Source organism: Podarcis gaigeae, assembly GCF_964106915.1.
Source record: "Podarcis gaigeae genome assembly, chromosome: 9".
NCBI lineage: Eukaryota > Metazoa > Chordata > Lepidosauria > Squamata > Lacertidae > Podarcis > Podarcis gaigeae.
The window spans coordinates 65,034,506-65,061,160 of NC_139685.1; the positions used below are offsets into that span (position 1 = coordinate 65,034,506).

General features: G+C 42.5%; 1 protein-coding gene across 18 annotated transcripts in view; it reads right to left on the minus strand.

Annotated features, from left to right (window-relative positions):
* Positions 1-26,655, minus strand: part of AFF1 (ALF transcription elongation factor 1) — a 144,801-nt gene that overhangs the window by 25,211 nt on the left and 92,935 nt on the right. For 9 of the 18 annotated variants that reach the window (XM_083756354.1, XM_083756351.1, XM_083756361.1 and 6 more), the window contains 6 exons: positions 16,637-16,681; positions 14,981-15,067; positions 14,195-14,231; positions 12,569-12,617; positions 489-543; positions 327-364 (listed from right to left, as the gene is read on the minus strand). In XM_083756354.1, the coding sequence (XP_083612480.1) occupies positions 327-364; positions 489-543; positions 12,569-12,617; positions 14,195-14,231; positions 14,981-15,067; positions 16,637-16,681 (311 nt within the window). Of the gene's footprint in view, positions 1-326; positions 365-482; positions 544-12,568; positions 12,618-14,194; positions 14,232-14,980; positions 15,068-16,636; positions 16,682-26,655 lie in introns of all 18 variants that reach the window. The other 9 variants (XM_083756365.1, XM_083756358.1, XM_083756353.1 and 6 more) reach the window with 1 other exon arrangement.

Here is a 26,655-nt window from a genome sequence, read left to right on the forward strand (position 1 = left end):
TTTCTGTAGGTGTCTGCTTGGCTGCTGCAGAGAACAGAATACTGGGTGAGATGAGCCATTTTCTTACACACTGAATTTTAGTGCTTTGAAGAAGCAGGGACGTATTAAAACAACTTCATGCATTGTTACCAAATTATCCCAATCAGTGAACAGTTAAGTCAGTCTCTCTCTCTCTCTCTCTCTCTCTCTCTCTCTCTCTCTCTCTCTCCTCTTAATCTCTCGCCCACAACCCGAGCTGCTTCCACAAGGATTTCTGTTTACATGCATAAAACAACTTGTGAGATGCTCCCCACCTCTGCCTCCCTGTTATTTCCAAGAAATCATACCTTGGAGGAGTGGATGAGGAAGATGGCTTATCAGAAACCTATTTAACAAGAACAACAAAAAACGGAAAAAGGTTAGTATAAGCAGCTCAGGCAGAAAAACAGGCCATAAATATTTTTAAAGGGTATTTGCAGGATTTATAAATTTTATCTACACACACTGACTTGGTCATCGTCACCCTCGTCACTATCGCTGATCTCAAGGTCTTCATGTAGCATTCTGAAAGAGAAAAGAGGATATAAATGTAACTCGCTGCAAAAAATTACAATGTTACTCAGAGGGAATGTTTTCAAGTTTGTTTTCAAAGTTTTGATTAATCTACACTCAACATACTACTCAGCTGGGAAAGTGTTCTTTGCTCAAGCTTGTCTCTTCACAGTATTTTTCTTGGAAAATGAGCACAGGTTTCATTTTTGCACTCCAAAGAAAAAGGCCAAGCTGAACTATTTCCTCTGCAGAACAAGAGGGCTTCATCTTCCCTGGAGTCTTTGCTCATGAAAACTAATATAGTCATTGCTGTAAAAAAAGATTCGTGGTGCAAGCTCCCATTAAAAAAGAGATCTGGACAGTGTTCCTATCTGCCTGTCAGAATGGAGCACTGCTGTTGTCCAAAACTTAAAACTGGTTGTGAAATGAAGATAAGTGTTCATGGGTACTAATGCCTGTTGACAATCCGGTGCCATAAACCTCACTAACTCAAGAACCACCATCTGGTGGCAGAAGTGATGGCAACTGAGGATTCGGAGTTTGCTATTATGTGAACAAAAGAGGGAAAATGACTGGCTTGAGGAGGCAGTCATTCTAATGACAGCTTTAAATGGGTTTCTTTTAACTTTTTTATATTACTGCACCCTGATACTTTTTGAGAGGGCAGTATATAAATACCTTAATAAATAAATAAAAATAAATGTGTGTATGTACATAACAGATTTTATTAGTTTTGCATAATAAACAACATCATAACCATTCCAAAATTAAAAAGAGGTTCTTTCTAAATTTTATTCCTGCATCTTTTACTGCAATCCATCTATTGTAGCATCATGGTAACCAAAGTTCATGTTACTTTACAAGTGCCATTGTACTCCTACCAATGATTCAACTGTTTAAAGTGGTCTTTCAATTATATTTAAAAAACAGGTGCAGTACTGATGCAGATAGCCAGAGGTTGTATCCCCGCTGTGTACCCTCCAAATCTATTCTGCAGGGTCCCCCAACCCACCTGAGCTGATTTTGAGGGTGTGCAGGTGGGGGGAAGCTGTGGGGGCTAGGAGAGGGCTAGGAAGTTCTGCTGCACAGAAAGAAGCCACTTGCGCAGAGTTGTGAAGCGGAGTTCTACTCTACGGCATAATATGCACACAGTGGGCTGGATCCAAAGTGTTACTTCAGCAAACGCAAGAACTTGTTTCATGGAAAAGAGTGGACCAAAGCTCTTGCTGCAGAAAGCGGGAGAGGTAGAAGTTTGCCAATCTCCCTGCAGACTTCTGCACCACTTTCTACCAAGTTCCACAAAAAAGCTTTTTTGGGGGAAGGAGGAAGCAGCAAATATTGCTTCCCCACTTCCTCAGGTGGAAGTGCCCAGTGAGTAGAGTTCTGTTCATAAGAACTCTGGATCCAGTTCTATGTCATTAACACAATATGCATTTCTATAAAGCTTTGCAAAGAAAAAGAGGGGAAAAACACAAGGTTGTAAGTGGCAATTGGGCAACTAAGGAAAGTTTAGATTATACCTAAGCTTTTGCTTAAAGCTAAAAACTACCAATTAAACATGACTACCTACCTAAAGACTGAGAAAATGCATTAAAGGTATAACCAGCCAACCAATCAACCCCAGCTCCCAAACTACTCCTTGCACTATCATGAAAATCAGACACTCACAGCTGAATTAGTACAGGTTAAAAGAAGAACCACTGAATCTTAAAGGGGATATTGCTTTTTAAGAAGCTTTTTGCTCTTAACTACTATCCTCCTTGTGCTAGAATGAATTAATAATGGCACATATTTTTAATTTATTTACACACCGCAGATTTTACTCAGAAAGTACATCCAGTTACCTCTCAGACACTGAAATATGACCACTTTGGGGATGGATCCTGGCAGCTACTTGATACCAAACAAACAGTGCTTCTAAGAGCCAAGAGGCGGAAGTGATGGATAACCAAATCCAAATGAAACCACAGCAGGAACAGGAATGTTAGCCAGATAAGATCTGATATTTTTGAGGCTTGCCAGCTGGCACCCACGGATGAACAAACCCATCCAGTTTCTGTGCGCATGAGTGTGATCTAGCTTTCACAAATGGCAGGTGAGAGGGTAACCCTGTTTCTAACCGTGTCAGGCTGCAGGTGGGAGCCCAGCTGCCCCTCCGTTAAAAGAAAAACCTATTATATCAGGGAAGATGTTTCCGGTTCGTGTGTAACAGGTATCCAGCACAATAAAACAGAGACTGCATGATTAAGTTTCAATATTTATTTTATCCCTCCCCCCCCCAAAAAAAGGACTGATAACCAGTCCTTCCAATTTGCACTGCTAGTTCTATGGGTGTTTAGTTATTAAGTTTGTTATTGCTTTTTAATCTGCTGCTATGTGTGCTACTGTTGGTTTTTAAAAAACTATTTATTACTATTATCAGTTTTATAGCTTCTTTGCAACTTATGTGAAAGCAAGATATAAATACCTAAAAACAATCAAATAATAAAAGCAATAAAAGCAAACTTTTAATCATCATGAGGTGCTTTCCTTAGATTGTCTCCGCTACAGCAAACACTTTGCTCCTTAGCGCTTTGCCACACTGGCTAGTTCCAAGGTTGGAACTGGAACCAGCACTGGAAAATAAGCAAGCAAGGTACCACAATAGCTACTGCATTTAAATAAATCAATGTTGCAAAGCTAACTATGTCCAACTAGATGCATATGTGGCAAAACTATTCTGTGGCATCGGCAGGGTACTAGAGTACAGCTGCTGTCAGTGAAACCAGTCCCTTGTTAAGCCTCGGTTAATGTAAACACATCCTAATGAAGTTGGGTCCTTCGGCATTTGTGGTGTACAATGGATCCTATTATGTAAAGATCTACCAAGGGATTATATCAGCATAACCACAAACCCTGGAGGACAATCCTACAGATTCTTGCAGCGGCCTAATAATAATAATGTTCTCTACACGTATGTCCCCTTTCTTCTCGGCTCTTCAGCATTGGTTTATACAAAATCACACAAAAGCAAGTCTGCAGTTTAAAGCGGGATTTAAATTAAATAAACAGAAAACCAAGGTGTTGGGGAAAAACTTGACAGATACAGAGTCAGAACGGTTTCAGAGAGAAACAGAACTAACTGTGGTTAAAAAAGTAAAGTACCTAGGGGTAAACATTACAGCAAAAAATCTGAGTCTGTTTAAGGACAACTATGAAAAATGTTGGTCTGAAATTAAGAGAGACTTGGACAGTTGGACAAAATTGAAGCTTTCTCTGTTAGGCCGAATTGCTGCTATTAAGATGAATGTATTGCCAAAAATGTTGTTTTTGTTCCAAACATTATTGTGGACAAGACGGAGTGCTTCCGGAAGTGGCAGAGAGACATCTCTAAATTTGTCTGGCAGGGCAAAAAGCCCAGAATTAAGTTTAAGATATTAACTGATGCGAAAGAAAGAGGGGGCTTTGCCCTGCCAGACTTAAAGCTGTACTATGAAGCCGCAGCTTTCTGCTGGCTAAAAGACTGGCTACTTCTCGAAGACACTGGTGTACTGGACTTGGAAGTTTTTAATAATGCTTTTGGTTGGCATGCATACTTATGGTATGATAAGGTTAAGAGCAATAAGGCCTTTAAGAACCATATTGTCAGGAAAGCAGTATTTAATGTCTGGATAAAATACAAAGACTTATTGGAAAATAAAACTCCGAGGTGGCTTTCGCCTCTGGAAGCTAAGGCCCGAAAAAGACCCAATATGTAGGCCAAATGGCCAAAATATTGGGAAATATTAGAAAAAGATGGAGACAATTGGAAATTGCAGAGTTTGGAGAAAATGAAGGATAAAGTGCGAGACTGGTTACACTACGCTCAGATTAAAGAAGTCTTTAAAAATGATAAAAAGTTAGGGTTCCAGGTGGAGAAATCGAAGTTGGAAACAGAATTGTTAGAACCAAAGACTAAGGTATTATCAAGAATGTATAACTTGCTGTTAAAATGGAATACACAAGACGAAATGGTTAAATCGGCTATGATAAAGTGGGCTCAGGACATTGGACATAACATTATGTTTGAGGACTGGGAAAGGTTGTGGACCACTGGGCTGAACTTCACTGCATGTAATGCTCTGAAGGAAAATGTAATGAAAATGATATATAGATGGTACATGACCCCAGTTAAACTTGCCAAAATATACCATTTGTCTGATAATAAATGTTGGAAATGTAAAGAAAATGAAGGAACATTCTTTCACCTCTGGTGGACCTGCCCTAAAGTGAAGGCCTTCTGGGAAATGATATATAATGAGTTGAAAAAGGTGTTCAAGTATACCTTTACTAAGAAACCAGAGGCCTTCCTTCTGGGCATTGTCGGCCAGAAGGTGTTAAAGAAGGACCGAACATTCTTTATGTATGCAACAACGGCAGCAAGGATACTCATCGCTAAGAGTTGGAAAACTCAAGATCTACCCACGCTGGAAGAGTGGCAGATGCAGCTGATGGACTATATGCAACGGGCCGAGATGACTGGCAGAATCCGAGACCTGGGAGAAGAGAGGATTGAAGAAGACTGGAAGAAATTTAAGATTTATCTACAAAAATATTGTAATTTGGTTGAATGTTAAGAAGGATGCTAGATCATAAATAATTGCCTACCACTGAATTAGATCCGAATTTGACTATAAGTGAGATTAAGGAAAATATAAATTTTTTGGAGAACTGGTAGATTCTATTTAAATGAGCGGATATAAGATTGTAAACAAGATGGTAATTTGCTTAGAAAAACCTTTTTTAACGATGTAAGTGAGAGCGGGTGACGTGAGGGAGTCCAAAGAAGTGATGAAATTATGCTATGATATAAATAATGTTGTTTATTATTTATGCATTTGTATTCGAAAATCTTAATAAATATTTTTATTTTTTTAAAAAAAAGCAAGTCTGCAGTTGTCCAGAAGACAAGAGCACACAGGACAATTTCCAGAAGCATACGATGAAAGGCCAGAAGCAAAGGAGTGAATTTTTGATGCCTCGTGATTTTTGGAGGCGACATGATTCTTTCACGTGAATACGTTTTTGTGAAGCAGTGTTTAAGAAAATAATCACTATTTCTTTTACTAGATTCTCAAACCAGGTGTCCAAAAAAAATCATGCTGGTAGCTGCTCATTTTAACTTGCTGTCGGTTATCTGTGGCTAGACAATACGCCCAGCCAGTTTATTGAAAGAAAATCAGGTGCACATGATGTACACCCAGTTATTATTTTATTTAGTGCACTTGTGTCCAGCCTTTTGTCCCATGTGATCTCCCATTCAAGCACTGATCAGACCCAGACCCTTGGCTGAGCTTCAGTCAGGTGGTTGCATTATAGAACAGTAGAGTTGGAAGGGACCCTGCCGGTCAACTAGTCTTACCCCCTGCAGCAATGCAGGAATCTCAGCTAAAGCATCCATGACAGACGGCCATCCAACCTCTGCTTAAAAACCTCCTCCAAGGAAGGAGAGTCCATGTGTCCTCACAACATGTCCTGAGATAGGCATAACTGCTGCAGTTCCCATGGTTGTCATGAGCGGATCTAAACAATAGGCAGTTGCAGAATTCTAGACTACGCCACTACCATCTAGGTGCCTTCTAAGTTTCATGCATGTTGCATTATCAACCCAGCATATCAGAGGGAAATCTTTCATGATTTCTACCTGCAGGAAGCTGTTTGCATGCTGGAGAACATTCAGAATTTCACTTATGTGAGTGTGGCGGGGCCTGGGACGGAACGCCTGTGTAAAGGGTGTGTGTGCACGCCTGTACTAATCCTTTGCTTTGTTCAGTTCTCCACATTTCCACATCAATTTGCTCTTTCTTTTTAAAATGTATTTTTATTAAAGATTTTCTTGATTTACAAAAGTATGTGCAATGTCTCTCTCTTTTTTTCCAAGTAACATTTTTTACAAATCAGTTTCATTTGTTGAGACATTAGGAAGAAAAGGGGGAAAGGGGTGGCGGGGTGGAAGATGGGTGGGGGTGGGGTCGGGTGACGATGTTTCTATTTTACTTAATATATGTGGGGTTGTGTGTCAGCGTTGCTTGTGCAGGTTCTCTGCTGTTCATTTGTGTTCCTTTGGTGGCGAGAGAGGTTGGGGTTGGCCTAGGGTGTGGTTGGCTGTGGTGATCTTTGTTTTCGTGTGTGAGTGGGGTGGGTGGGTGCTTTTGAATCAGGTTAGCCATACTGATTTGTATGCTGTTGGTGGATTTTTGTCATTGTCTCGTTGTGTGTGATAAAGGGGAGCCTATACCAGGGTGAAGGCGTCTTCTTCTATTTGTCCCCTATGTTTACCTATGTCATTTTAAACTGTGATATTAATGCTGTATTCTTAGTTTTAGATTTTGATTTACGTGGAAATGGTTTTCCATTTGGTTGTGTATTTTTTTATGTGGTTTATATATTGTTTATGACTTTTGTAATTATGTAAATCTTGTCATTCCTCCTTGAGCATTGTTTTTAACTGTGGAAAGGCGGCATACAAATAAAATGATGATGATGATGATGATGATGATGATGATGATGATGATGATGATGAAGAGCCACTACTATTCAGTGCAGACCACATTGAGCTAGATGAACAACAGCCAAACGCTATATAAGGCAGCGTTTTATGACTAATGAGCACAGGAGCTCCAAATCACTAATGCACAGGAAACTGTACATTTTACTCAGTACTCAGTGGTGGGGGTTTTTTTTGGAATGGGGAGGGGGATAATTATGAAATAGTTGCCACTCAAACCCAAAGCACAATTTTTCTGCCCCTACACAAGAAACTGCAGTAAGGTTTTATTATCCCAGATGAAGGCATCAGTGTTCCAAATAAAACCTTCAGAAGAAAATGGCATTATGTGGGAAGACTGTGAAGACTACATCTATTATCCAAAGAAGACACCGTTTATTTTTCCATTATCTTCTGAAGGGCTTCTTCCCAGAAAGAAAGAAAGATAGACAGACACAAATTGCCTCTGTTGGCATATTATTAATAGCTTTCAGATAAGCTATTAATAATACAGAAAGAAACTTGCAGCTGATGAATTGTTCCCAGGAAGGACAATTGAAGCTTTTTCTTTTTTTAAAAAAAGGAGAGTCATCACTCACTACATACAAGAGAAGAGTATTTGCTAAGCAATGTGTTTTTATTTTTTTTAACAAACTCTTAAATGCTTTGATTAATTTAAGAGGAAAGGCTAATTTCATTTTTTTAAAAAAAAACTTTAAAAAACCAGTTAAGAACATACAGCTTTCTGAAATCTTGCACATTCTCGCCTCTGCAACCAAAATCAATGCAACTAACTCTGCGTGCATCGTAGTCCAAAGTTGTTTTAAATTATTTTTAATGATGTTTTAATGTTGAAATCCGCATTTGGGACTTTAGGGTGATGGGTTGATAATAAATAAATTGTTAAATAAATAAATAATCTTTTCAAATATCTTCAATGTTTTTAACCTTGAACTTCTGGAGTATACAGAGTATAACATTTTTGGATCAGTCATCCTTAAGATGACACTGGAGAAACAATGAAAGAGGATTTTAAAAATAAAGAATGCTGGGCATGCTGCATTTTGAATGTGCGGGCTGGGGGAGAACTCTTACATCTTTGGGAACTAATTATTTAGCAGGAAGAGGGGTTTGTGTATTTACAAACAGAAGTAGCTCCTAAAACCTGTCACATGCCAAATATGATCATCCTAATTCATGAACATGCTTGTCTCTCCTAGGGCTCCCCTAACGTCAGTGGGAACTGAACTTGCCACCTGCTGTTGTAAATAACAAAAACCTTGCTTCCATTCCAGTGAAGCCAGGTGCTAAACTTGAGGGCCGAACTCAAGAATGGAAAGCCCTCTGGGAAATCCACATTTGCTCTGCAAAAAGCTTGCCTGCTTACTCTGGGCACACAGATGTAGAGGGATTTCAGCCTCTAATTAGCCAGCACAAACGCTGCTTGTTTTCAGTCGGCTACACTCTGTAACGTGAGCGACTCAAAGTGGCTGGAGTTTCAGACGGTCACGTGCGTTTCGAAAAGGAAGAACGGAAAGAAAGAGAACCATTGTGCAGAGCAACACACAAACCCAAGAGCGCAGTAATTAAAACAAACAAACCTGAGGAATCAACTTAATTAAGCTCCCCGGTCCAATCTGTGCTTATTCCGTTTATATATCGATATTTGGGAAGATATCTTTTTTTCTACACTTTTGAGGAGCAATAGGGCGTTCTCATTAACTGCTGATAAACAGTTTTCATTGGCAAGGAAAAGGAGAATGTTCTTCTGCACTGGCTGCCATTGTAAGATGGGTATTAACCAAGCCACCTGATAAAACATAGCCACATCCAAGGACTATGCTCTATGTTCAGACATAATTGCAACTCCAGCAGGACACTGGAGCTGTTATATATACCAAAGCAGAACACTCCCAGGACTCTAGTCCCACTGTTCTGGTTCTGGCAGGGGACAGGAGCCAGTGACTCAGAAGAAGGAGCAAGCAATTCTGCTGTGACTGCAGTAATCCACCTTCATCCCTAGTTATAAAGAGATTGGCTTTAGTCCTGGAGGTTTCATATTCCTCTAAAACCAATCTGTCATTAATTATATGGATTTAAGATGCTCCATGGGGATAGGACAAAGGCAGAAGGGACAAAAACCAGGCTTGCAAACAATAGCTTCCAATCTGTGTAGCCTTGAAAAGCATTTCACAACTCATAAGTCAAAAGATCTGAAGGGGTGGTTTCACACATTGTGCTCGGCTCGCCATTTTCATGCAGAAAAAGAACACAACATGGAATTATGCAGGCTAAAGGAAAACTTGGAAGATTACAGTAAGAAAATATCTCTAAAAGTTGCTCATTCGCGCATGCTACCTTTTTCCAAAATACCTGAAAAACTTCAATATTGTGAAGTTATTGCTCACCTGAAATGACTTTAAAACATGTTGGAAAGCCATGATATGTGTACATGTGGCACAACAGCTGCATGTGCACTCATCAAAGGTAACAAAGTACACACAGTTCTTTGTGATAAAGATACCCACACAAAAAACATTGGTGTGTGGAACATTCTTTGGCTCTTGTTCTCATCAACAACTGGCTTCACCTTTTTAATTGTTAACATCAGTTAAAACTGAAAGCAGTAGTTGATTGATTTGCCCAATTAGGGGCGGTTTCCCCCCCAGAAGTATTGTTGAGCAATGCAATTCTTCGGCAAGGTTTGCCTGACAAGGAAACAGCATTGATAGATTCTGGGCTTCAGATAAGAGCAATTTAAAATAAAAGCTTTCTAATAAGTAAGAGACCACAGCCCACCCAAGTACAGTTTGAATAGAAGTGTCAATATAGTTGCTTGAATAGAGATGTGCTGCATTTTATTTGCAGAGCAAATGACTTCAGTTTGAAACATTTAACTTGAAGACTGTGTTTATGATCATAATTTAGTGAAAATTATTTATGTTTGGAGCCTGTTCACACCATTTCAAAACCAGGTTTCTTAAGGGACAGTACACATTTCACAGTTTTAAATGGGGAAGCCACTGGTTTAAAGAAATCTTAATTGCAAAATATTAATTTTGTGAGTTTTATCCGATTCACTGAATGTGAAGGCTCTGCAATTACCATCACGGCTGTTAGCTACTGATAGGTAAAGGTAAAGGGACCCCTGACCATTAGGTCCAGTCATGACCGACTCAAGGGTTGCGGTGCTCATCTCGCTTTATTGGCCGAGGGAGCCAGTGTACAGCTTCCGGGTCATGTGGCCAGCATCACTAAGCCGCTTCTGGCGAACCAGAGCAGCGCACGGAAACGCTGTTTACCTTCCCACCAGAGTGGTACCTATTTATCTACTTGGACTTTGACGTGCTTTCAAACTGCTAGGTTGGCAGGAGCAGGGACCGAGCAACGGGAGCTCACCCCGTCGTGGGGATTCGAACCGCCAACCTTCTGATCGGCAAGTCCTAGGCTCTGTGGTTTAACCCACAGCGCCACCTGCATCCCTCTAGGTACTGATACCTCCTGGGTTAACCCTGTAAATCTTCCTCCCATAACTGTTCTCTTACACACACATTGTTAGAAACTGACATATGAAAGCTAGGAGCTAAACAGCACCTTAAACCTAGGTTATGGGCAGAATGTCTAGGCACGCTTTTTTATAACAAGAATGCAAAGTTGAAAATGAATGAACTGCAGCTAAAACATTATGCTCATTTTTTTTACATGGTCTAGTCCAGGGGACCCCAACCTGTGGCCCACAGAGGCCGTTTAAACGGCCCCTGAGCCCTGAGTTCAAATAAAAGTGCTGGAGGAACATCTCACATGACTCTAATGGCATACTTAAAAATAACATAGAACTTTGGAAACTAACATGAGATGGGAAATTTAAGAGATGTGCATTGTGCTTCAGTGTTCTACGGTGTTTCTAAGCAGAAGTTCTATTAGGAAGGGTTCTGTAATGTTACTGTTCCCACCTGCTTCCAGCATAGGTACACTTACAGCAAAGATTCCTAGCAACAGCTGGTGTGAATGTTTTGTTTTCTAGAAACATTCATGCACAGAGACAATTAAGGAAGATTTGCTGACCATGGAAATCAAGCTAGACATAATTCTTACTTCTGCCAAACAAGATGAAACCTGTATCTTTGCTTAAGTCTCACCAGAGATTTTAATCTTCAATAAGAAAGCCCGTCCCTAATTTATCAAGCCCCTCTACTCCCACTGAAACAAACAAACAAACCAACCAACCAATGGAGCAACATGGCAAAGTTTTGTCAAGGTAGTGGCAAGCTGAGAAACTAAGGTTCTGGCTCCAGTCCAATTTTAAATCATCAACATAATAAAAAAATAATCATGGGGCTGCTTAGTATGTGAACTTTAATGTGTGCAGCTAGCTTTGCCAAAGAAATAATCTCATTTGTTCTCTTTCTCTCTCGCAAAAGCAATGTGCCATCTTCATGGGTGTGGCGGGCTGGCAACACAATTTGGAAAAGTTGTCAAAAGCCCCACTGATCACATGGAGCCGCTTGCACAATTCTTTGGGGTGTGGCTAACCTCTAGTGCATGGGTAGGCAAACTAAGGCCCGGGGGCCGGATCCGGCCCAATCGCCTTCTAAATCCGGCCCACAGACGGTCTGGGAATCAGCGTGTAGAATGTGTGCTTTTATTTAAAATGCATCTCTGGGTTATTTGTGGGGTGTAGGAATTTGTTCATTCCCCCCCAAAATATAGTCCCCCACAAAGTCTGAGGAACAGTGGACCGGCCCCCCCACTGAAGAAGTTTGCTGACCCCTGCTCAAGTGCAAACTAACCAAGTAGCTAGTTTAAGAAAAGCCTGAATAATTTCTTTAGTGGCAGTCTGCACATGAGCAGATGTTTCAAACAACATCTTGATGCCCTGGAAACTCAGGGCAACCATCCAGAATCAAATGCATGCTCCCAGACATTTAAAGTATGGCATTCAATGCTGCACTGTGCTTATGCTTTCACAAAAAGCATGTAGATTTTGAGGGTTTGCAGGTGCGGCCAGGAGGCTGTCCTCAGCTTCCCAGTAGAATTCATTTTCAGGATGGCTCTAGCCATGTTAGGTATTGATACATATGGTTGTAAGGGAGTGTAAGCAGTGAAATGAGAGGGAAATTAAATGCAACAAGTACAGATGGTGCCATATAATTAGAGTGAGAGTGCATGAAAAATAAGCACATTGTGTCTAAACATACAACTAAAGTTTGCAGTTCAAGCATTTGATGATGTTGGCTCTTAATATTTGCAGGTTTAGGCCATAAGAACATTTTCCAGGTCATTTAGGCTCCGCAAGTCTCTGTTGCTGTGGGAGAGAAGAAGCCACACCAAGCAGAAATGAACTCCCCATGAATGTTTGGGGAGTTCAACCCTCATTTCTGCAACTGAAGTGATGTGTGAATGTCAGGTGTGTGGTTGAGGGGTGTGGTTTCATTAGAGCAGACTTGTAGGCCAAATGGGGTGGCCTGGCAGGCTAGACATTCCCCACCCTGACTTAACTAATGTTCAGAGGCAGAAGGTGCAGCTACTTACGATTTTCCTTGCTGAGAAATAGACGTCTTAGAAGGTGCATCATACTGCTCTGTGAAATAACAACAACAACAAATGTTTTAGGCTGTACAAGCATTGTACCATTTAAATTGTTTTCTATTGCCCTCCCCTCTCTGTGTGTATGCCTCTCACACACAAAGATTTATGCATTATGCAATCTGTGTTAATTAGGGCAGCAACTTTTAATTGACAGTATATCGTCTGAATCCATGCTAGGGGTATGGATTCATACAGGTTCCCCAACAGTTTGCATCTTTCATTTTTATTCCACAAGTTAAAGACAGCAATATGTCTAATGCAGCTAAGGACCAAATAAACAAACACTGCTCAAACTTTTGGACAGCTGTTAAATGCCTTTCTGCTCAGTGGAATTCTATAATTCCATTACAGATAATTCAGGAAGGCTGCCTGGAGCCCAGGAAAGACTGAGGTGACCACTATCGATTGGCTTTACAACCAAGATAAGGATAAGTGGTACACAGGTGGCATACAGCTTCCTCCTTCCATATGTATTCCCACACTATTCCTTGGAAACTTTTGCATCTTGTTTCCATGTGGTTAGTGAAGATCGCATGGCCGTGCATCACGCTAATGACACGCTAAGCATAAACACCATCTTGTATAGCCATGTGATCTGCTTTAACCACATACAAAGAGACAGAGTATTAGCTGAGACTCCAATACTTTGGCCACCTCATGAGAAGAGAAGACTCCCTGGAAAAGACCCTGATGTTGGGAAAGATAGAGGGCACAAGGAGAAGGGGACGACAGAGGACGAGATGGTTGGACAGTGTCCTCGAAGCTACTAGCATGAGTTTGGCTAAACTGTGGGAGGCAGTGGAAGACAGGAGTGCCTTGCATGCTCTGGTCCATGGGGTCACGAAGAGTCGGACACGACTAAACGACAACAAAGACACAGACGTTACCTGGAGAGGTGCTAACTACACCACATGGGGTTACTTCTAAATCTGCTTCAATCAGCCCCAACAATAGCTGGAGCTCAACCTTGCAAAAAGCACTACTGGAATGGTCATGGGTTCATCGCTCTGCCTCAACTTCCATATCGCAGTGATAGCCAGGAGCAGTTGCTGCCAATCCAATTACAGTAGCACCTCGTGTTACGTTACCCTCGGGTAACGTAAACTTCAGGTTGTGAAAGCGGCAAACCTGGAAGTATGTTGCTGCACGCGCATGCGCAGAAGTGGTCTATCGCCCCATGCACATGCGCAGAAGCAGTTTACCGCTTCTCCTCGGGTTGCCGAAACCCTGGGATCCGGCCGGACCTCCGGAATGGATCCCGTTTGCAACCGGAGGTACCACTGTAATTGATTAGGTCGTTTTTGTTGCTTCTGAAAGTTTCCTCTGTTTACAAGTAAATGCACAATAGATACAAATACAGGAATGTTTACAGTGCGTGCAGAAATGTATGCAGCAGACAAACACTGGGCTCAAGCCAACGGACACTTCTATTGTTCAACATGCTTTCATTTCAGTAAAGTTTTGAATGGAAATTTCTCTTCCATCCCTGTCGAAATGAACGCAACCACAGCAGGACACAGCTGACTGTATCCAAGCAACCACACATAGATTTTTAGATCTCTTACTTACTCTGGCTCTGTATGACTGATCCACCATGCTGGGTTTCCTAGAAAGAGGGGAAATGGAAATTTTAATCATAGAATAGTAGCTAAGCTCCCACCTTCAACTTTCATTTTGGCTATGAACTAACTAGGTGACCTTAATCACACCAGTATCTCTCAGTCTTTTAATCTACCATACAGGGATAATACCAGCCTGCTTTACAGGAATGTTGCAAACAATTCCTACGGTGATTTATATAATACCGCTGAGGGATAAGATGTCAGGTCTCTGCCCCAAGGAGCTTACAATCAGTACAGAGGAACAACAGAAAAGAAATGAAAGCAGGGGTAAACAGGGAAAGAAACTGCTTTTATTTCAGTTACTTATATTAGAAATCTATGTTTCACCCTTTAACCGAGTTTAACCGAGGGTAGTTTACAAAAACCATAAGAAATGGGGATCAAAAGTCTTTGTTAAAGGCTCCACAGAGAAGTTGAGCTTTGAAGAATAATTTCAAAGAAGCAAAGGAGAAAGGGGAGCATCGCAAGACAATTAACACGTCATGACGTACTATGAATACTGATATAATGAATGGAAAGTTATTTGAACACCGTAAAGAAATATACTATTGCTAAGTTATTGTTTTGTCTTCAGAGTATCTTCTGGAGGACAATGTGAGTACACTGACTTTGTGCTCAGCAGTAATTACATTTATGGTCATCATTTTATTGTGTTTAACTGATTAGATTTAAGCAACCATTATTATTATTATTATTATTATTATTATTATTATTATTATTATTATTATTATACCTTTGCAGGGAAAGGAAACTTTGAAGGCTCAGCTGTGCTAGGAGTATGGATGGCTGTCAAAGGAGGTGGCCATGAATGGGTCATTTCCTAAGAGAGAGAGAAAAAGAATGGGGGAAAAATGAAAACCAGTCTTTAATGCCCATTTCCTGTACTTACCCAGCATCAAGACACATGTAAACCCAAAGCACTGGGACAGCACAAGATTATAATCTGCGTTTTTGCTTCTTGGTGCCTGAGAGCCTTGCAGCTATCACGGTGTGTGTGTGTGTGTGTGTGTGTGTGTGTGTGTGTGTTCTTCCCTGGCATTTGAGGACTTTGGTTTGGGGTAGGAAAATGCACAGTACCCCCATCCTTCTACTGCCACCAATCATTTTGAATATACTGCGTACGAAATTTTAAACTGTGTCTGAACTGGTGGATTAAAAACAGCAGCAGCAGCAGCAGCAGAACTGGGGCACTGGAATTTCAGATTCTGCTTTGAACCTCAGGCCCATATCAACTTCCTTTGGCTATTACGAGGTATAGAGTATACAGTGCTGTTTTTAAAATGCATGTGTCCACTATTTCCCAAGCAGGGGAAAGGGAGGGGGGAAAAGGCTTCTGCTAATAATACACAAACTAGAATGGCACAAACTAGAAAAAGTTGCAGTGTGAGGGACCCTAGAGAAAGTATGTATTCAATAGCAGTTATGGAATAGCCTTATCGGGGAGAAGTTCGATAGTTTGCGAATTTTTGCTGGGAACTATTAATCTGTGTGGGGTAAAACTACAGCGCCCAGAATTCTTTGAGGCGGGCAATGTGCTTTCAAGGTACAATATGTACACAACCACATAGTACTAGCTCTCAGATTGTTTCTGGGCCCAATTTAACGTGGTGGTTTCAACACTTTAAATGGCATTGGCCTTTTAAATTTTTAAATGCCTTTATGGACCAGGTTACTTTAAAGGCCATACAGACCTACACAAACCTCTTCAGAGGCCCTGCTTTCGGTGCCCCCACCAAACGAAATGAAGTGGATAACCTCTAGGAAATGTGTTTTCAACAGCAGCACCCCAGTTATGGAATAACCTTCTCAGTTAGGCTCACGGGATGCCCATCTTTGTAGCCTTTTCGGTAACTTTCTGTTCACCTAGATCTTTTTTTTAAAATACAGATGGTCTGGGCCTCTGTTTGTTTTTTTATGTGCTTTTAATTTTGAGGATGCAGTTGAAAATGAGATCTTGCAACAAACCAAAACTCACGGCTAAATTTCTTCCTGTTCCTTTTAAAAAAGTGTTTCTTTAAAAAAATGTTTTACTTTAAATTTCAAATGGTTGCTTATTTATCGTGAACCACCCACAGAACTTCACAGCATACAAAGGTCGTATCTACATACAGTATGTTATCTAGGGCTAGCAATTTAGAAAATATGAAACACATGGTTTTGTTTCAGACCTATTACAAGGATTGCCCAGAAACATTCAGGTTGGGTAGTTTGAAGCATTTCAAAGGAAACCTTTATTGTTCATCCAAAGCAAACAACCTTTGAATTCACACCCTGTAGCTAGCCACAGAAAAAAACAAGCAATTCCTTCCTTTACACAGCAGAAATAAATGGTTCTGCTGCCCACATCTGTTGCTTAAAGCACACACCAACCAAAGGCAGATACACTCACCTTTAAAATTTCTTCAACACAATGGACTTCATTGGAGAACGATTGCTGGAAAACAACCAGGATAAAAAAAAAGTGGGGGGTTATTCCATGGACTGGTCCAAATTCACAAGCAGAAATGTAAAGATTTGCTTAAACAGCTGTTTTATTGACGTTGAGTATGACGAATGAAAGCGTGGTATTTATGAACACTGTTATCAGGAACCCTGTTTAGGGGAAAGATTTCCTTTCCTCACTTAAGTGCTCTCAGGAGGGGCTTCCTTCTCCTCAATTAAACTGCACCCCCCCCATGAAGTTTACTCTCCTAGCAATGTGAATTGCTGCATGCCAGAGAGGCACCACATCTCCCAGTGAGGTATCTTAAAGAGGGAAGTTCCTATATCACGCCGTCTCTTTATGTAGTTAACTATTTTTGCCACCGGTTGGAAGAACACAAAGTAGTCGCCGCAGGAGGCTGCCCCTCCAAGGAATAAAAGGCCAGTGCGGAGGATATACTCCGTGTCTCTTCTAAGATATTGGCGCCACACCCGTTGCTTTGTTACAGAAACACTTAGAAATTCACCTTTGTCCACCACACCCACGCAGGAGAGCTTAAAGGCTCTGGGCTCTCTGCTCACAGTAGAGAACAAGGCAAGTCTCAGCTAGACTTCAGCAGATTAACCCAACATTTAGTTAGTATTCGAACACCCAGCAGTAAGCTATGCTGTGATAGACAGAAGCTTAAAGAAAGTAGAAGGCAACATTCAAAAAATAAAAAGCTCATTTAGAGCGGGGGGGGGGGGAATGAACAAAATATATATAATGACGATAGTATCAGATTATTGAATGTATGGGGTGTTGGGGAGGGGTAATACCTCTGGGGGACACCTTAGGCTCCTTCTGGGTTAGTTTGTCCATCTTTGTTCCCCACAGCTATCACCTGTGGCTCCTAGAAGCTGTAAGCATGTGACAGCGGCCACACCCTGGGAATGGTTTTAACTGGCCAGCTAAACCATGTGAGGGTAGCTGATGGGCCTCAAACCTTCAATGACTTAAGGACTTCCCCTGCATGCGAAGGCAGGCTCTGGCAATGTGCTGCAGAGGGAAATGAGGCACAGATTGGGCTCATCAACCTGGGAAGGTAGCCCATCCAGGAGAAGACTCCAATCCTAAACCTCTGCTGCCTCGTGTGATATCTTGCATGTATTTTCAAGGAGATGGCACAAGCTGAAAGCCGAAAGGCTAAAATGTTCACATTTCCTTCCCCTCTCTCCACGGCTTTTCTCTTCTCCTTCGCCCTCCACCACATCAAAAGAGTTGCCAAACCACATTGCATCTCCCTATTCAAGAACGCAACATAATTAAAACCCACCCACTCCTCTCGGCTAAAATTCAGGTTCTTTGTGCTAGTCAGCTCCCATCTTGCCTACTGCTTTCTGGCCCTTCTCCTTTCTGGCCCTCCCATTTTCACATTTCTATCATCTCACCTCTATCCAAAACGCCACTGCCAAAATCATCCACCTCTCCAGTCTCTCAGACCACGCAACGCCTTCCCCCAAATCCCTTCCCTGGAACCTAGGAAGATGCCATGTATCTGTCAAAGGACCTGTCAACTGAGTCCAGTTCTTGTATCAGTTCTTCAGGGCCTGAGGCAGAGCTTTTTCACACCATTTGCTACCTAACCTTTAAAAGAAATGAAAAAATGAAGTTCCCTGGGGTTGACCCTGGTACTTTCTGCCTGCAAATCAAGTGCTCTACCAATGAGCTACAGCCTGGCTCCAAGACATTGTACTTTCACTGGCTCTTCTTTCCTTCATGTACTCAACTTCTTGACCTCACTTTTAAAGCTTCCCAAAGCTTTGTCCAACCTTATCTTTAAGCCTCTGTTTCACCTTATTGCTGATGACCACTGCTCTGCTCAACATGACCTCCCTAGAGTCTCCTCACTCCCTTAAATGATTCTGCTCATTATTCCTTGCCAAAAGTCATGAATGACAGCCAATGAAAACAAGTCTTGCAAAACCAAAACTCCTTCATCAGAGTTCTGTGCAGAACCTTAGCTGGACTGCAAATTAGGCTATGTTTTGCTCAAGCCTGACTGCTGCATAACTCAATTAAACTATCTAACAAGCATACCTCGCCTGCAAGCTAAACCGGACATAAAAATGTACAGAGTATAAGGAAGACTTTCATCTACTGTCCATGCTTGTAGCACAGGCAACGCTGAACATCAATGCCGCTTTAAACATAAAGTATATATTCAGAAATATAGCTGGAATAAATACAGATACTAAAATCTATGCTTTTGTTATCTTGACGGCATCATCTCAATTATCCTCTTTGATTTTCAAATGTTAGCAGTTTAATTCAGAAAAATAATAACATTCAGATGCTACGCATTTATGAACTGTGGACGTGAGGTCGGGGTGCTCTGGAGCTACAAGATGGAAGTTTTTGATCACAGCAAGGATTCAAAACATATCTGCCATTTTATACCTTGCAAGCAACTCCAAAGCCTGGCAAACACATTTTGGGCGCACTCCCACTGGAGAGTTCTCCTCTGCACATCTGATTCAAATGAACTGCAGCTACAGTAAGTTTGCAACTTGCGTGCATTTTAACTTGTGCACATTCAGCTTTATGCTGGTGGTAAAATAAAATAGGCAGAAAGGGGGCAAGGTTCTGGGGAAAATGACTCTGGCAATTCCACCCACCACTGAACCCAACTGGTTTTGACTATACGGGATTTGCCTTTAGGTGCGGCCCCCAGAACATAACCCCCACATATGTAGCTCCTGATCAATCAGGGGAGTGAAGAACTGCATGGTGGGTTGTACCCATTCCACTTTCCAGAATCCGTGTTATCAAAAGGGAAAAACACTTGGCTACCAGGAATGACACATCGGGACACTCTGCCCTATTGCTACCAGGCTACCAGAGGAACTCTCCTTGCCCCATCTCCCCTCACCCCACTCCCCTTTCTGAGCAGAATATTATTTATTTTGTACGGAAAATATTTTATCTTTGCACTGTAACAACAGAAGCCAACAGCCTGTGTCCTTGAGGTGGCAATTCCAAACATAACTTTTGCAAAGTTTGCTTACTAGCCAGAAGATAACCTTGCTTGGAAACTGGTTGGCTGAAGCAGTTCTGAAATTACTGGGTGGTTGGGAGACTGGCACATTTACCTATTTTTCGGCCTTCTCTTGATACAGTGGTACCTCGGGTTACATATGCTTCAGGTTACAGACTCCACTAACCCAGAAACAGTACCTCGGGTTAAGAACTTTGCTTCAGGATGAGAACAGAAATCGTGCAGTGGCGGCGCAGCAGCAGCAGGAGGCCCCATTAGCTAAAGTTAAGAACAGTTTCAGGTTAAGAACGGACCTCCAGAACGAATTAAGTTATTAACCCGAGGTACCACTGTACTGCTCTTAGAAGGCTACAGAGTGAAGATGATTTGGCTTAAACTGGGGGAGGCAAGTTCAAGGGGAGGAGTTTAAGGAGTTCATTAAAGGCACTCTGAGCTCAACCACCGTCACCATTACCTGAGCCCTGGGTCAGTGCTAACTCAAGTCCTCAGAGATGAGACTAGCCTAAGAGCACCTACTGAATTGCTTTGCCAAGGTGAGATTCAAATCAGGGGCTACCTGGCTCATTGCTGTCATTACCATACACTTGTCACACTAACTCTCACTGTGCTACAAATAGCAGAGCTCTCTTGTTACTTAGCAGTGCCTACTGCAAACACACAGTGCTGTTTATAACACCCATAAAGCAATAAAATCTTCTGGATGCAAAACAAGTTTTTGTTTCACCGCAGACCAATACTAAGGAACTAAGGTATAGCTAAGCCAAATACTGCCTGTGTAATTTTTATTTTTAAGAGCCCATCTGAAGGGTGGTTATTCCCAGTTAAAAGCCCCCACTTCTCTTCTTTTTATTAACTTGCAGAACCAGTCGATAAAGAAAGGGCACTTGCTTTGATGTGCTTTAGGCAGAAGTAGGAGGCAAAATGGCACACCTATTACTAGATGATATCAAAGCTGCATTAGGAGTATGCAAATTTCCAGGTTTCACAGAACCAGTCAGTGGGCAAAATGAAAAGGGATTTTGGTGATAAATGCCTGCTCTACAGTGCTGAGATGGAGTATTTACAAAGCTCAGATATGTTTGCTGCAACTGCCATCATGATTCAAGTCATTGTTGACTTCTTTCCTGAAGTCATGTGCTGTAATTTTCAGGCACACAATTTATTTATTTGGGGGGGGGGGCTACTGCCTTTAAAGATGGCAGTGCCTCTTCTCGTGTGGTTTGTCACATCTTCCAAACCTGTAAACCATGTTTAACATTAACTATGGTTAAACAAGCCAGCTTAAGAAACTGTGGTTTGAAGTTTGTTTTAAACTAACCACAGTTAATATTAAACTCAGTATGGATATTCTGACATACTGTGGTTACATAAAGGCAGAAATTCTGAACTCCTAGCCACACAGGAGAGGGGAGCGCATGATCTCTGAAAAAAATTATTAGGCTCATTCATGTCTCATAGCCATTGTTTAGTATGATGTCTGAGTAAGGCCAATAAGAGTTGTATGAGCAGAGCTGTACTGGGGGAAATGAACAAGGAACAAGAGAATAACAATTCTGATATACGACCATATGAGGTTGTCTTAATACTGGTATGGATACAGAACTTTTAGCTCATGGTCAGTTCGGATATAAACCTTAACTGTGGTTAAAGCCATTGGAAGAAGGGAAGGAATAACTTGTAAGGGATTTTGCAAACCTGCAAGCGTTCTTAACTTTGGTTATATTAGATTTCAAACTGAGCAACACTTTCCCACAAAGGGCTGCACTCAAGAGAAGTTAACAATACACACACAAAGTGGTTAAGGGTTCTGGGTGTTTCACGTCAGCCTGTAGAGCCAAGCGCATCTGATAATGCAAGAAGGACTAACCTTATCTCAACTTCTGAGTTAATTTATGCATCTACATAAATCAAAAGCCGAAATCTTGGCAAAATACACAGTAGTATAGAAATGTGATTAGGAAACAAACAGGGGAGTATCTTGTGGTGTGCAACCAACAGTTGTGTTTCTTTATACGATGGACTGTAGCTCAGTGGCAGAACACACCCTTTGCATCAAGATGATCCCAACTTCAATCCATGCCAGGGCTGATGCGACTGAGCTGTCTGAGCAACCATTGACTTTGCTCCTGCTCTTCCTCATCCCTTCTGCATTAGCAGTGCTGAAGCACCCTGTCCCTTGCCGCTGACTTTTGTTTGTTTTGCCACTGCTTCTTTGGCAGCAGTCCTCCCCACACCCAGCTCACGCTATTTTGCAGTGCCAGATAGGACCTCTCACATCATCTCATCATTCCCTGCTTCACACTACAGAGGACCTGGGGGTGGGTTGGATTCCGCCTTCAAGCATCCCATGAAAGTTTTTTTGCAGTGGCAAAAAACAATGCCAAGAACCAGAAGAAAAAATGTTTGCAAAGTTATAGTAACTATAAAATATCCCACGAGGGGGGCAAGTAGTCTTCCTCCCCACCCACCCCCAGCCGCTGCGCTTAGCTTCCCAGGGGCTGCCACCACCACCACCGCTGCTGCTTCTCGTGAGTAGGCAGAGCGAGCTCATCCGCTCCGCTCTCTGGCCCGCAGGAGCACCAGGGTGGCAGCGGCGGGGGGATGAGTGGCGTGAAAGGCCTGGCTCTGGAGAGGGGCTGCTTAAAATGGCGCTCAGCCAGCTCAGCCCAGCCCCCTTCCTCCTCTAGGCAGGGTGGGGAGAAGCCAGGAGGAGGGAGGGAGGGAGGAGGTGCCGCCGTGGTGTGTGGGAGGCAGAAGGGGGAAAAGGAATGGCACCAGGGGGAAAATGGTGCAGCCCAACCGAACAGAACCCCCACGCGGATCCATGGACGGTCCACGGGCCGGATCCTGAAGGCAATTGGGCCTGAACCGGCCCACGGACCTTAGTTTGCCGACCCCTGGGCTAGCCAGTAGAAGTAAGCTTGGGGGAGTGGATTGGACGGCTGTTCCCAGACCTGCCACCTGAGGCTGTTGCAACCATTCACCTAATGGAAAGATCAGCCCTGAGAATCATGACCTCCCCAGTTTAAGAAAGGCTGGGTAGCTGGAGAGCCATTGCCAGTAAGAGCAAATTCTAGGTGAGACGGTCAAAAGAGAAAATCCATGGTTAGCGTATTTGCTTCTTTTTAGGGCTACAGTATTTTCACAAAATCAATGTGCAAAGCATAGGAGAGATTTCCATTGTTCAGCACAGATGGAGAAAGAGTGGTGCTGTGTGTGTGTGTGTGTGTGTGTGTGTAGACAAACTGGTGTAGGGGGTGGCAGACAACAACCAACAACTTCCAGCTAACCATACAGTACAGATCAACAGCAACAAACTGAACTACTTTGTACAGAAAACAGTAAGAGACTGGGAAAGACGTATGGGGAGCAAGCTGCCCAGAATAGCTACCTTTCCTTCTGGAGTTATGCCTAGGTTCTTGTCAGAACCCTGAACAACCTGCTCTTTGTTAGCACTCCCGCTTGCAGAAGTAAATTTGGAAATACAATTACGAAGCCAAGAAGTTTCAAAAAAATAAGTAAAACAAGACTTCTGAGCGGAGGTGCGTGGAGAAAATGTGGCTATCATCACGAACTGTTTACATTACGGTTTTCATGACTGAAGTGCTTCTAGTTTTTGTTTGTTTGTTTGTTTGTTTGTTTGTTTGTTTGTTTGCTTGCCTGTCCTATGACAGAATTGCTCTCATTTTACAAATTGGGAATTGAGTACGAAAGCTAGAGGGGCTTGGCTTATAAGGCCACCCAGAGAGTTCACAGCTAAGCTGTCTTTTCCTAAGACCAAGTCTGAGGCTCTGTTCCATCGGACCACACATACGAATAAAACGCTCTCCAGTCTGCGACACACATCCGATGTGGACCTTGATGCTGCACAACATGCCCACAACTACTACGGTTAGGTTGCAGAATCTCACCATGAGGAGCATATAATTTTGTTGATTGCATGGCTTGGGAACCTAGAAGCTAGGAGTGTTTTGTGGATTTCCTTTAAATGAGTAAGGAAAAACTGAATGCACGACGAGTTTAAATAGAGCCAGCGTTCCTCTGGGTGAGTGAAAGTTTATGTGCTCATTTTAAAAAGTGGTTTCTGCAAGCCCGATCGTGGGATGAAGCCAAAACCCTGCCCCCTTGAGATATGGAAGACACGCAATGACTTGAGAGGACTCTGGGGAAGGAGAGTCCCAAGAAAGAAATGGAGGAGCAGAGTGGATGAGAGGGGTAACATACATGGAAAGTGGATGAGGCAAGTTTGTCAGGGACTAGCCATAGCTCAGTGATAAAGGAAGCGCATTATATGCTGAAAGTCCTGGGTTCGATCCAGGGCCTCTCCAACTATCCATTTGTTTAACAACCTTTATATGCCGCAATAATAATAATAATAATAATAATAATAATAATAATAATAATAATAATATATTCTTTATACCCCACCCATCTGTTTATTTATACCCCACCCATCTGGCTTCCAACAAAACACTAAAATACAATAACCTATTAAACATTAAAAGCTTCCCTAAACAGGGCTGTCTTCAGATGTCTTCTAAAAGTTTGGTAGTTATTTTTCTCTTTGACATCTGGTGGGAGGGCATTCCACAGGGCGGGTGCCACTACCGAGAAGGCCCTCTGCCTGGTTCCCTGTAACTTGGCTTCTCGCAGCGAGGGAACCACCAGAAGGCCCTCAGCGCTGGACCTCAGTGTCTGGGCTGAACAATGGAGGTGGAGATGCTCCTTCAGGTATACTGGACCAAGGCCGTTTAGGGCTTTAAAGGTCAGCACCAACACACTGAATTGTGTTCAGAAATGTACTGGGAGCCAGTGTAGGTCTTTCAAGACCGGTGTTATATGGTCTTGGCGGCAGCTCCCAGTCACCAGTCTAGCTGCCGCATTCTGGATTAGTTGTAGTTTCCGGGTCACCTTCAAAGGTAGCCCCACATAGAGCGCATTGCAGTAGTCCAAGCGGGAGATAACTAGAGCATGCACCACTCTGTCAAGACAGTCTGCGGGCAGGTAGGGTCTCAGCCTGCGTACCAGATGGAGCTGATAAACAGCTACCCTGGACACAGAATTGACCTGTTTCTCCATGGACAGCTGTGAGTCCAGAATGACTCCCAGGCCGCTCACCTGGTCCTTCAGGGGCACAGTTACCCCATTCAGGACCAGGGAATCCTCCACACCTGCCCGCCTCCTGTGCCCCAAAAACAGTACTTCTGTCTTTGCACTGAAACCTCTAAGCGGCTAAAAATAATCAGGTAGCAGGTGATATGAAGAACCTCTGCTTGAGAACCAGGATAGCTGCTGCCACTGATCCCATTCACACACAATGGTAAGCCATGGTTAGAAACAAACCATGGTTTACTGTGAATGAGCAGTGTGCTGGTGCACACTGCTCAAATTACACCTGTCCTGTCTTGACCTTTGCTGAGCTGAGCTGACAGTGTGCACATCACAAGCATTGGCTTAGTGTTACACGCAACTGGCTTTCTATCACGTGTTTGGAGAGAAGAGACGCATGAGCACTGGTTCGTGTGTAATGCTAAGCCAGCACTGTGGTTTGTTTTCTCAAATTGGAAAAGGAAAGGGTAAAAGTGGCCCGATTTCAGCAGCGCTGCACATTACAATAAGCCAATTGTTTTAGATGAGAACCAGGCCAGTGAGAATACCTAATACTACACTGCAATGCTATACACACTTGCCTTGCAGCAAGTTTCACTGAAGTCAATGGGGCTTACTTCTGAGTAGACCTGTCTAGGACTGCACCGTGATTCTATTTCAGTTTGACTGAACTGTGCTTCCCCACCCCCTTGAATGGAACTTTTATAGCTCTTTTGACTGTTACCTATAAGCAATGCATTGCAGGAAGGCTATATATCTAGAATTTTATTACTTATTATTGCCTTTACTTGGCTACCAGATTTATGCTTTTTACACTCAGAGCCAAAGGGTGATTTAAGCCATAACCCTTGTTACTTTCTGGAGAGTCGTGTTTTGAAATCAGTGAATTGTCAAGGCATCTGCATTCAGTTTCTATTAAATTCCATTTTCAGTAGGGATTAGGTTTTCTTTTCTTTTTCTTTTTTTGTTCCCCCTCTCAAGGAGAACTTGGATGACTTGCCACGTGGAGATTTTTTCCCTTTTTCCCGGGCCTGCTTGATTTCCACAAAACGGCAAGGGAAATTAGGCTGGAGACTGCCAGTGGTGTCCTCATTTCACTCCTATGTGCCCAGCTAACTTTAGCGCAGGCCAAACAAGAGCAGAAGAATTTGTAATAGAAGAGAGAGATGACCAAAGCCAAAAGCCACAAAGACCAGAACTTCATCTGAACCAAGGCTCCGCACACTCTCATCTGGTCCTCAGTGACTAAGCTTTTCTCTGCTACATGCAAAACAACCACCAATCGTGCTTCTGAGCATGTGTCAAAATCACTTTCTGTTACCCACCACCAGAAGACCACACACAAACACCTGCAATTTAGAGGTTTCTGGGTCAGGGCCAGGTCCTAGGATCTTTCATGAAAGTGTGAGGGGACGACGACATTAACTGTGACATATTCTTAACTATTCAAGGGTATTTTTTCTTAACCCTTAAGGAAATTCACATCAAAGTTTCAGGTGAAGGGGGGTGGATTTCTGCGATGTCAATCTGCACAATGTTAGCAAGGGACAGTGTGCGCTTATATGACTGACAGTCAACAATAATATTCTGATACAGGAATTTCCGGGGCAACTTCTATGGCAAGAGTAAAGAGCTGCTTATGGAGATAGGAGTTCTGCTTTGAGTCCTTTTGATGAACACGTCTTGAACACACTATCAGTTATGGGAACAAATACTCAGGCATTTTCAAACATGCCAGACCGGGTGAGCCCTCTCAGACACTTTTAATCTGCTTCGTCTAAAGGCCGATAAAAAATATATATATATATCGGTGTTCCAAACAGCATTACTCGGTGCAGAA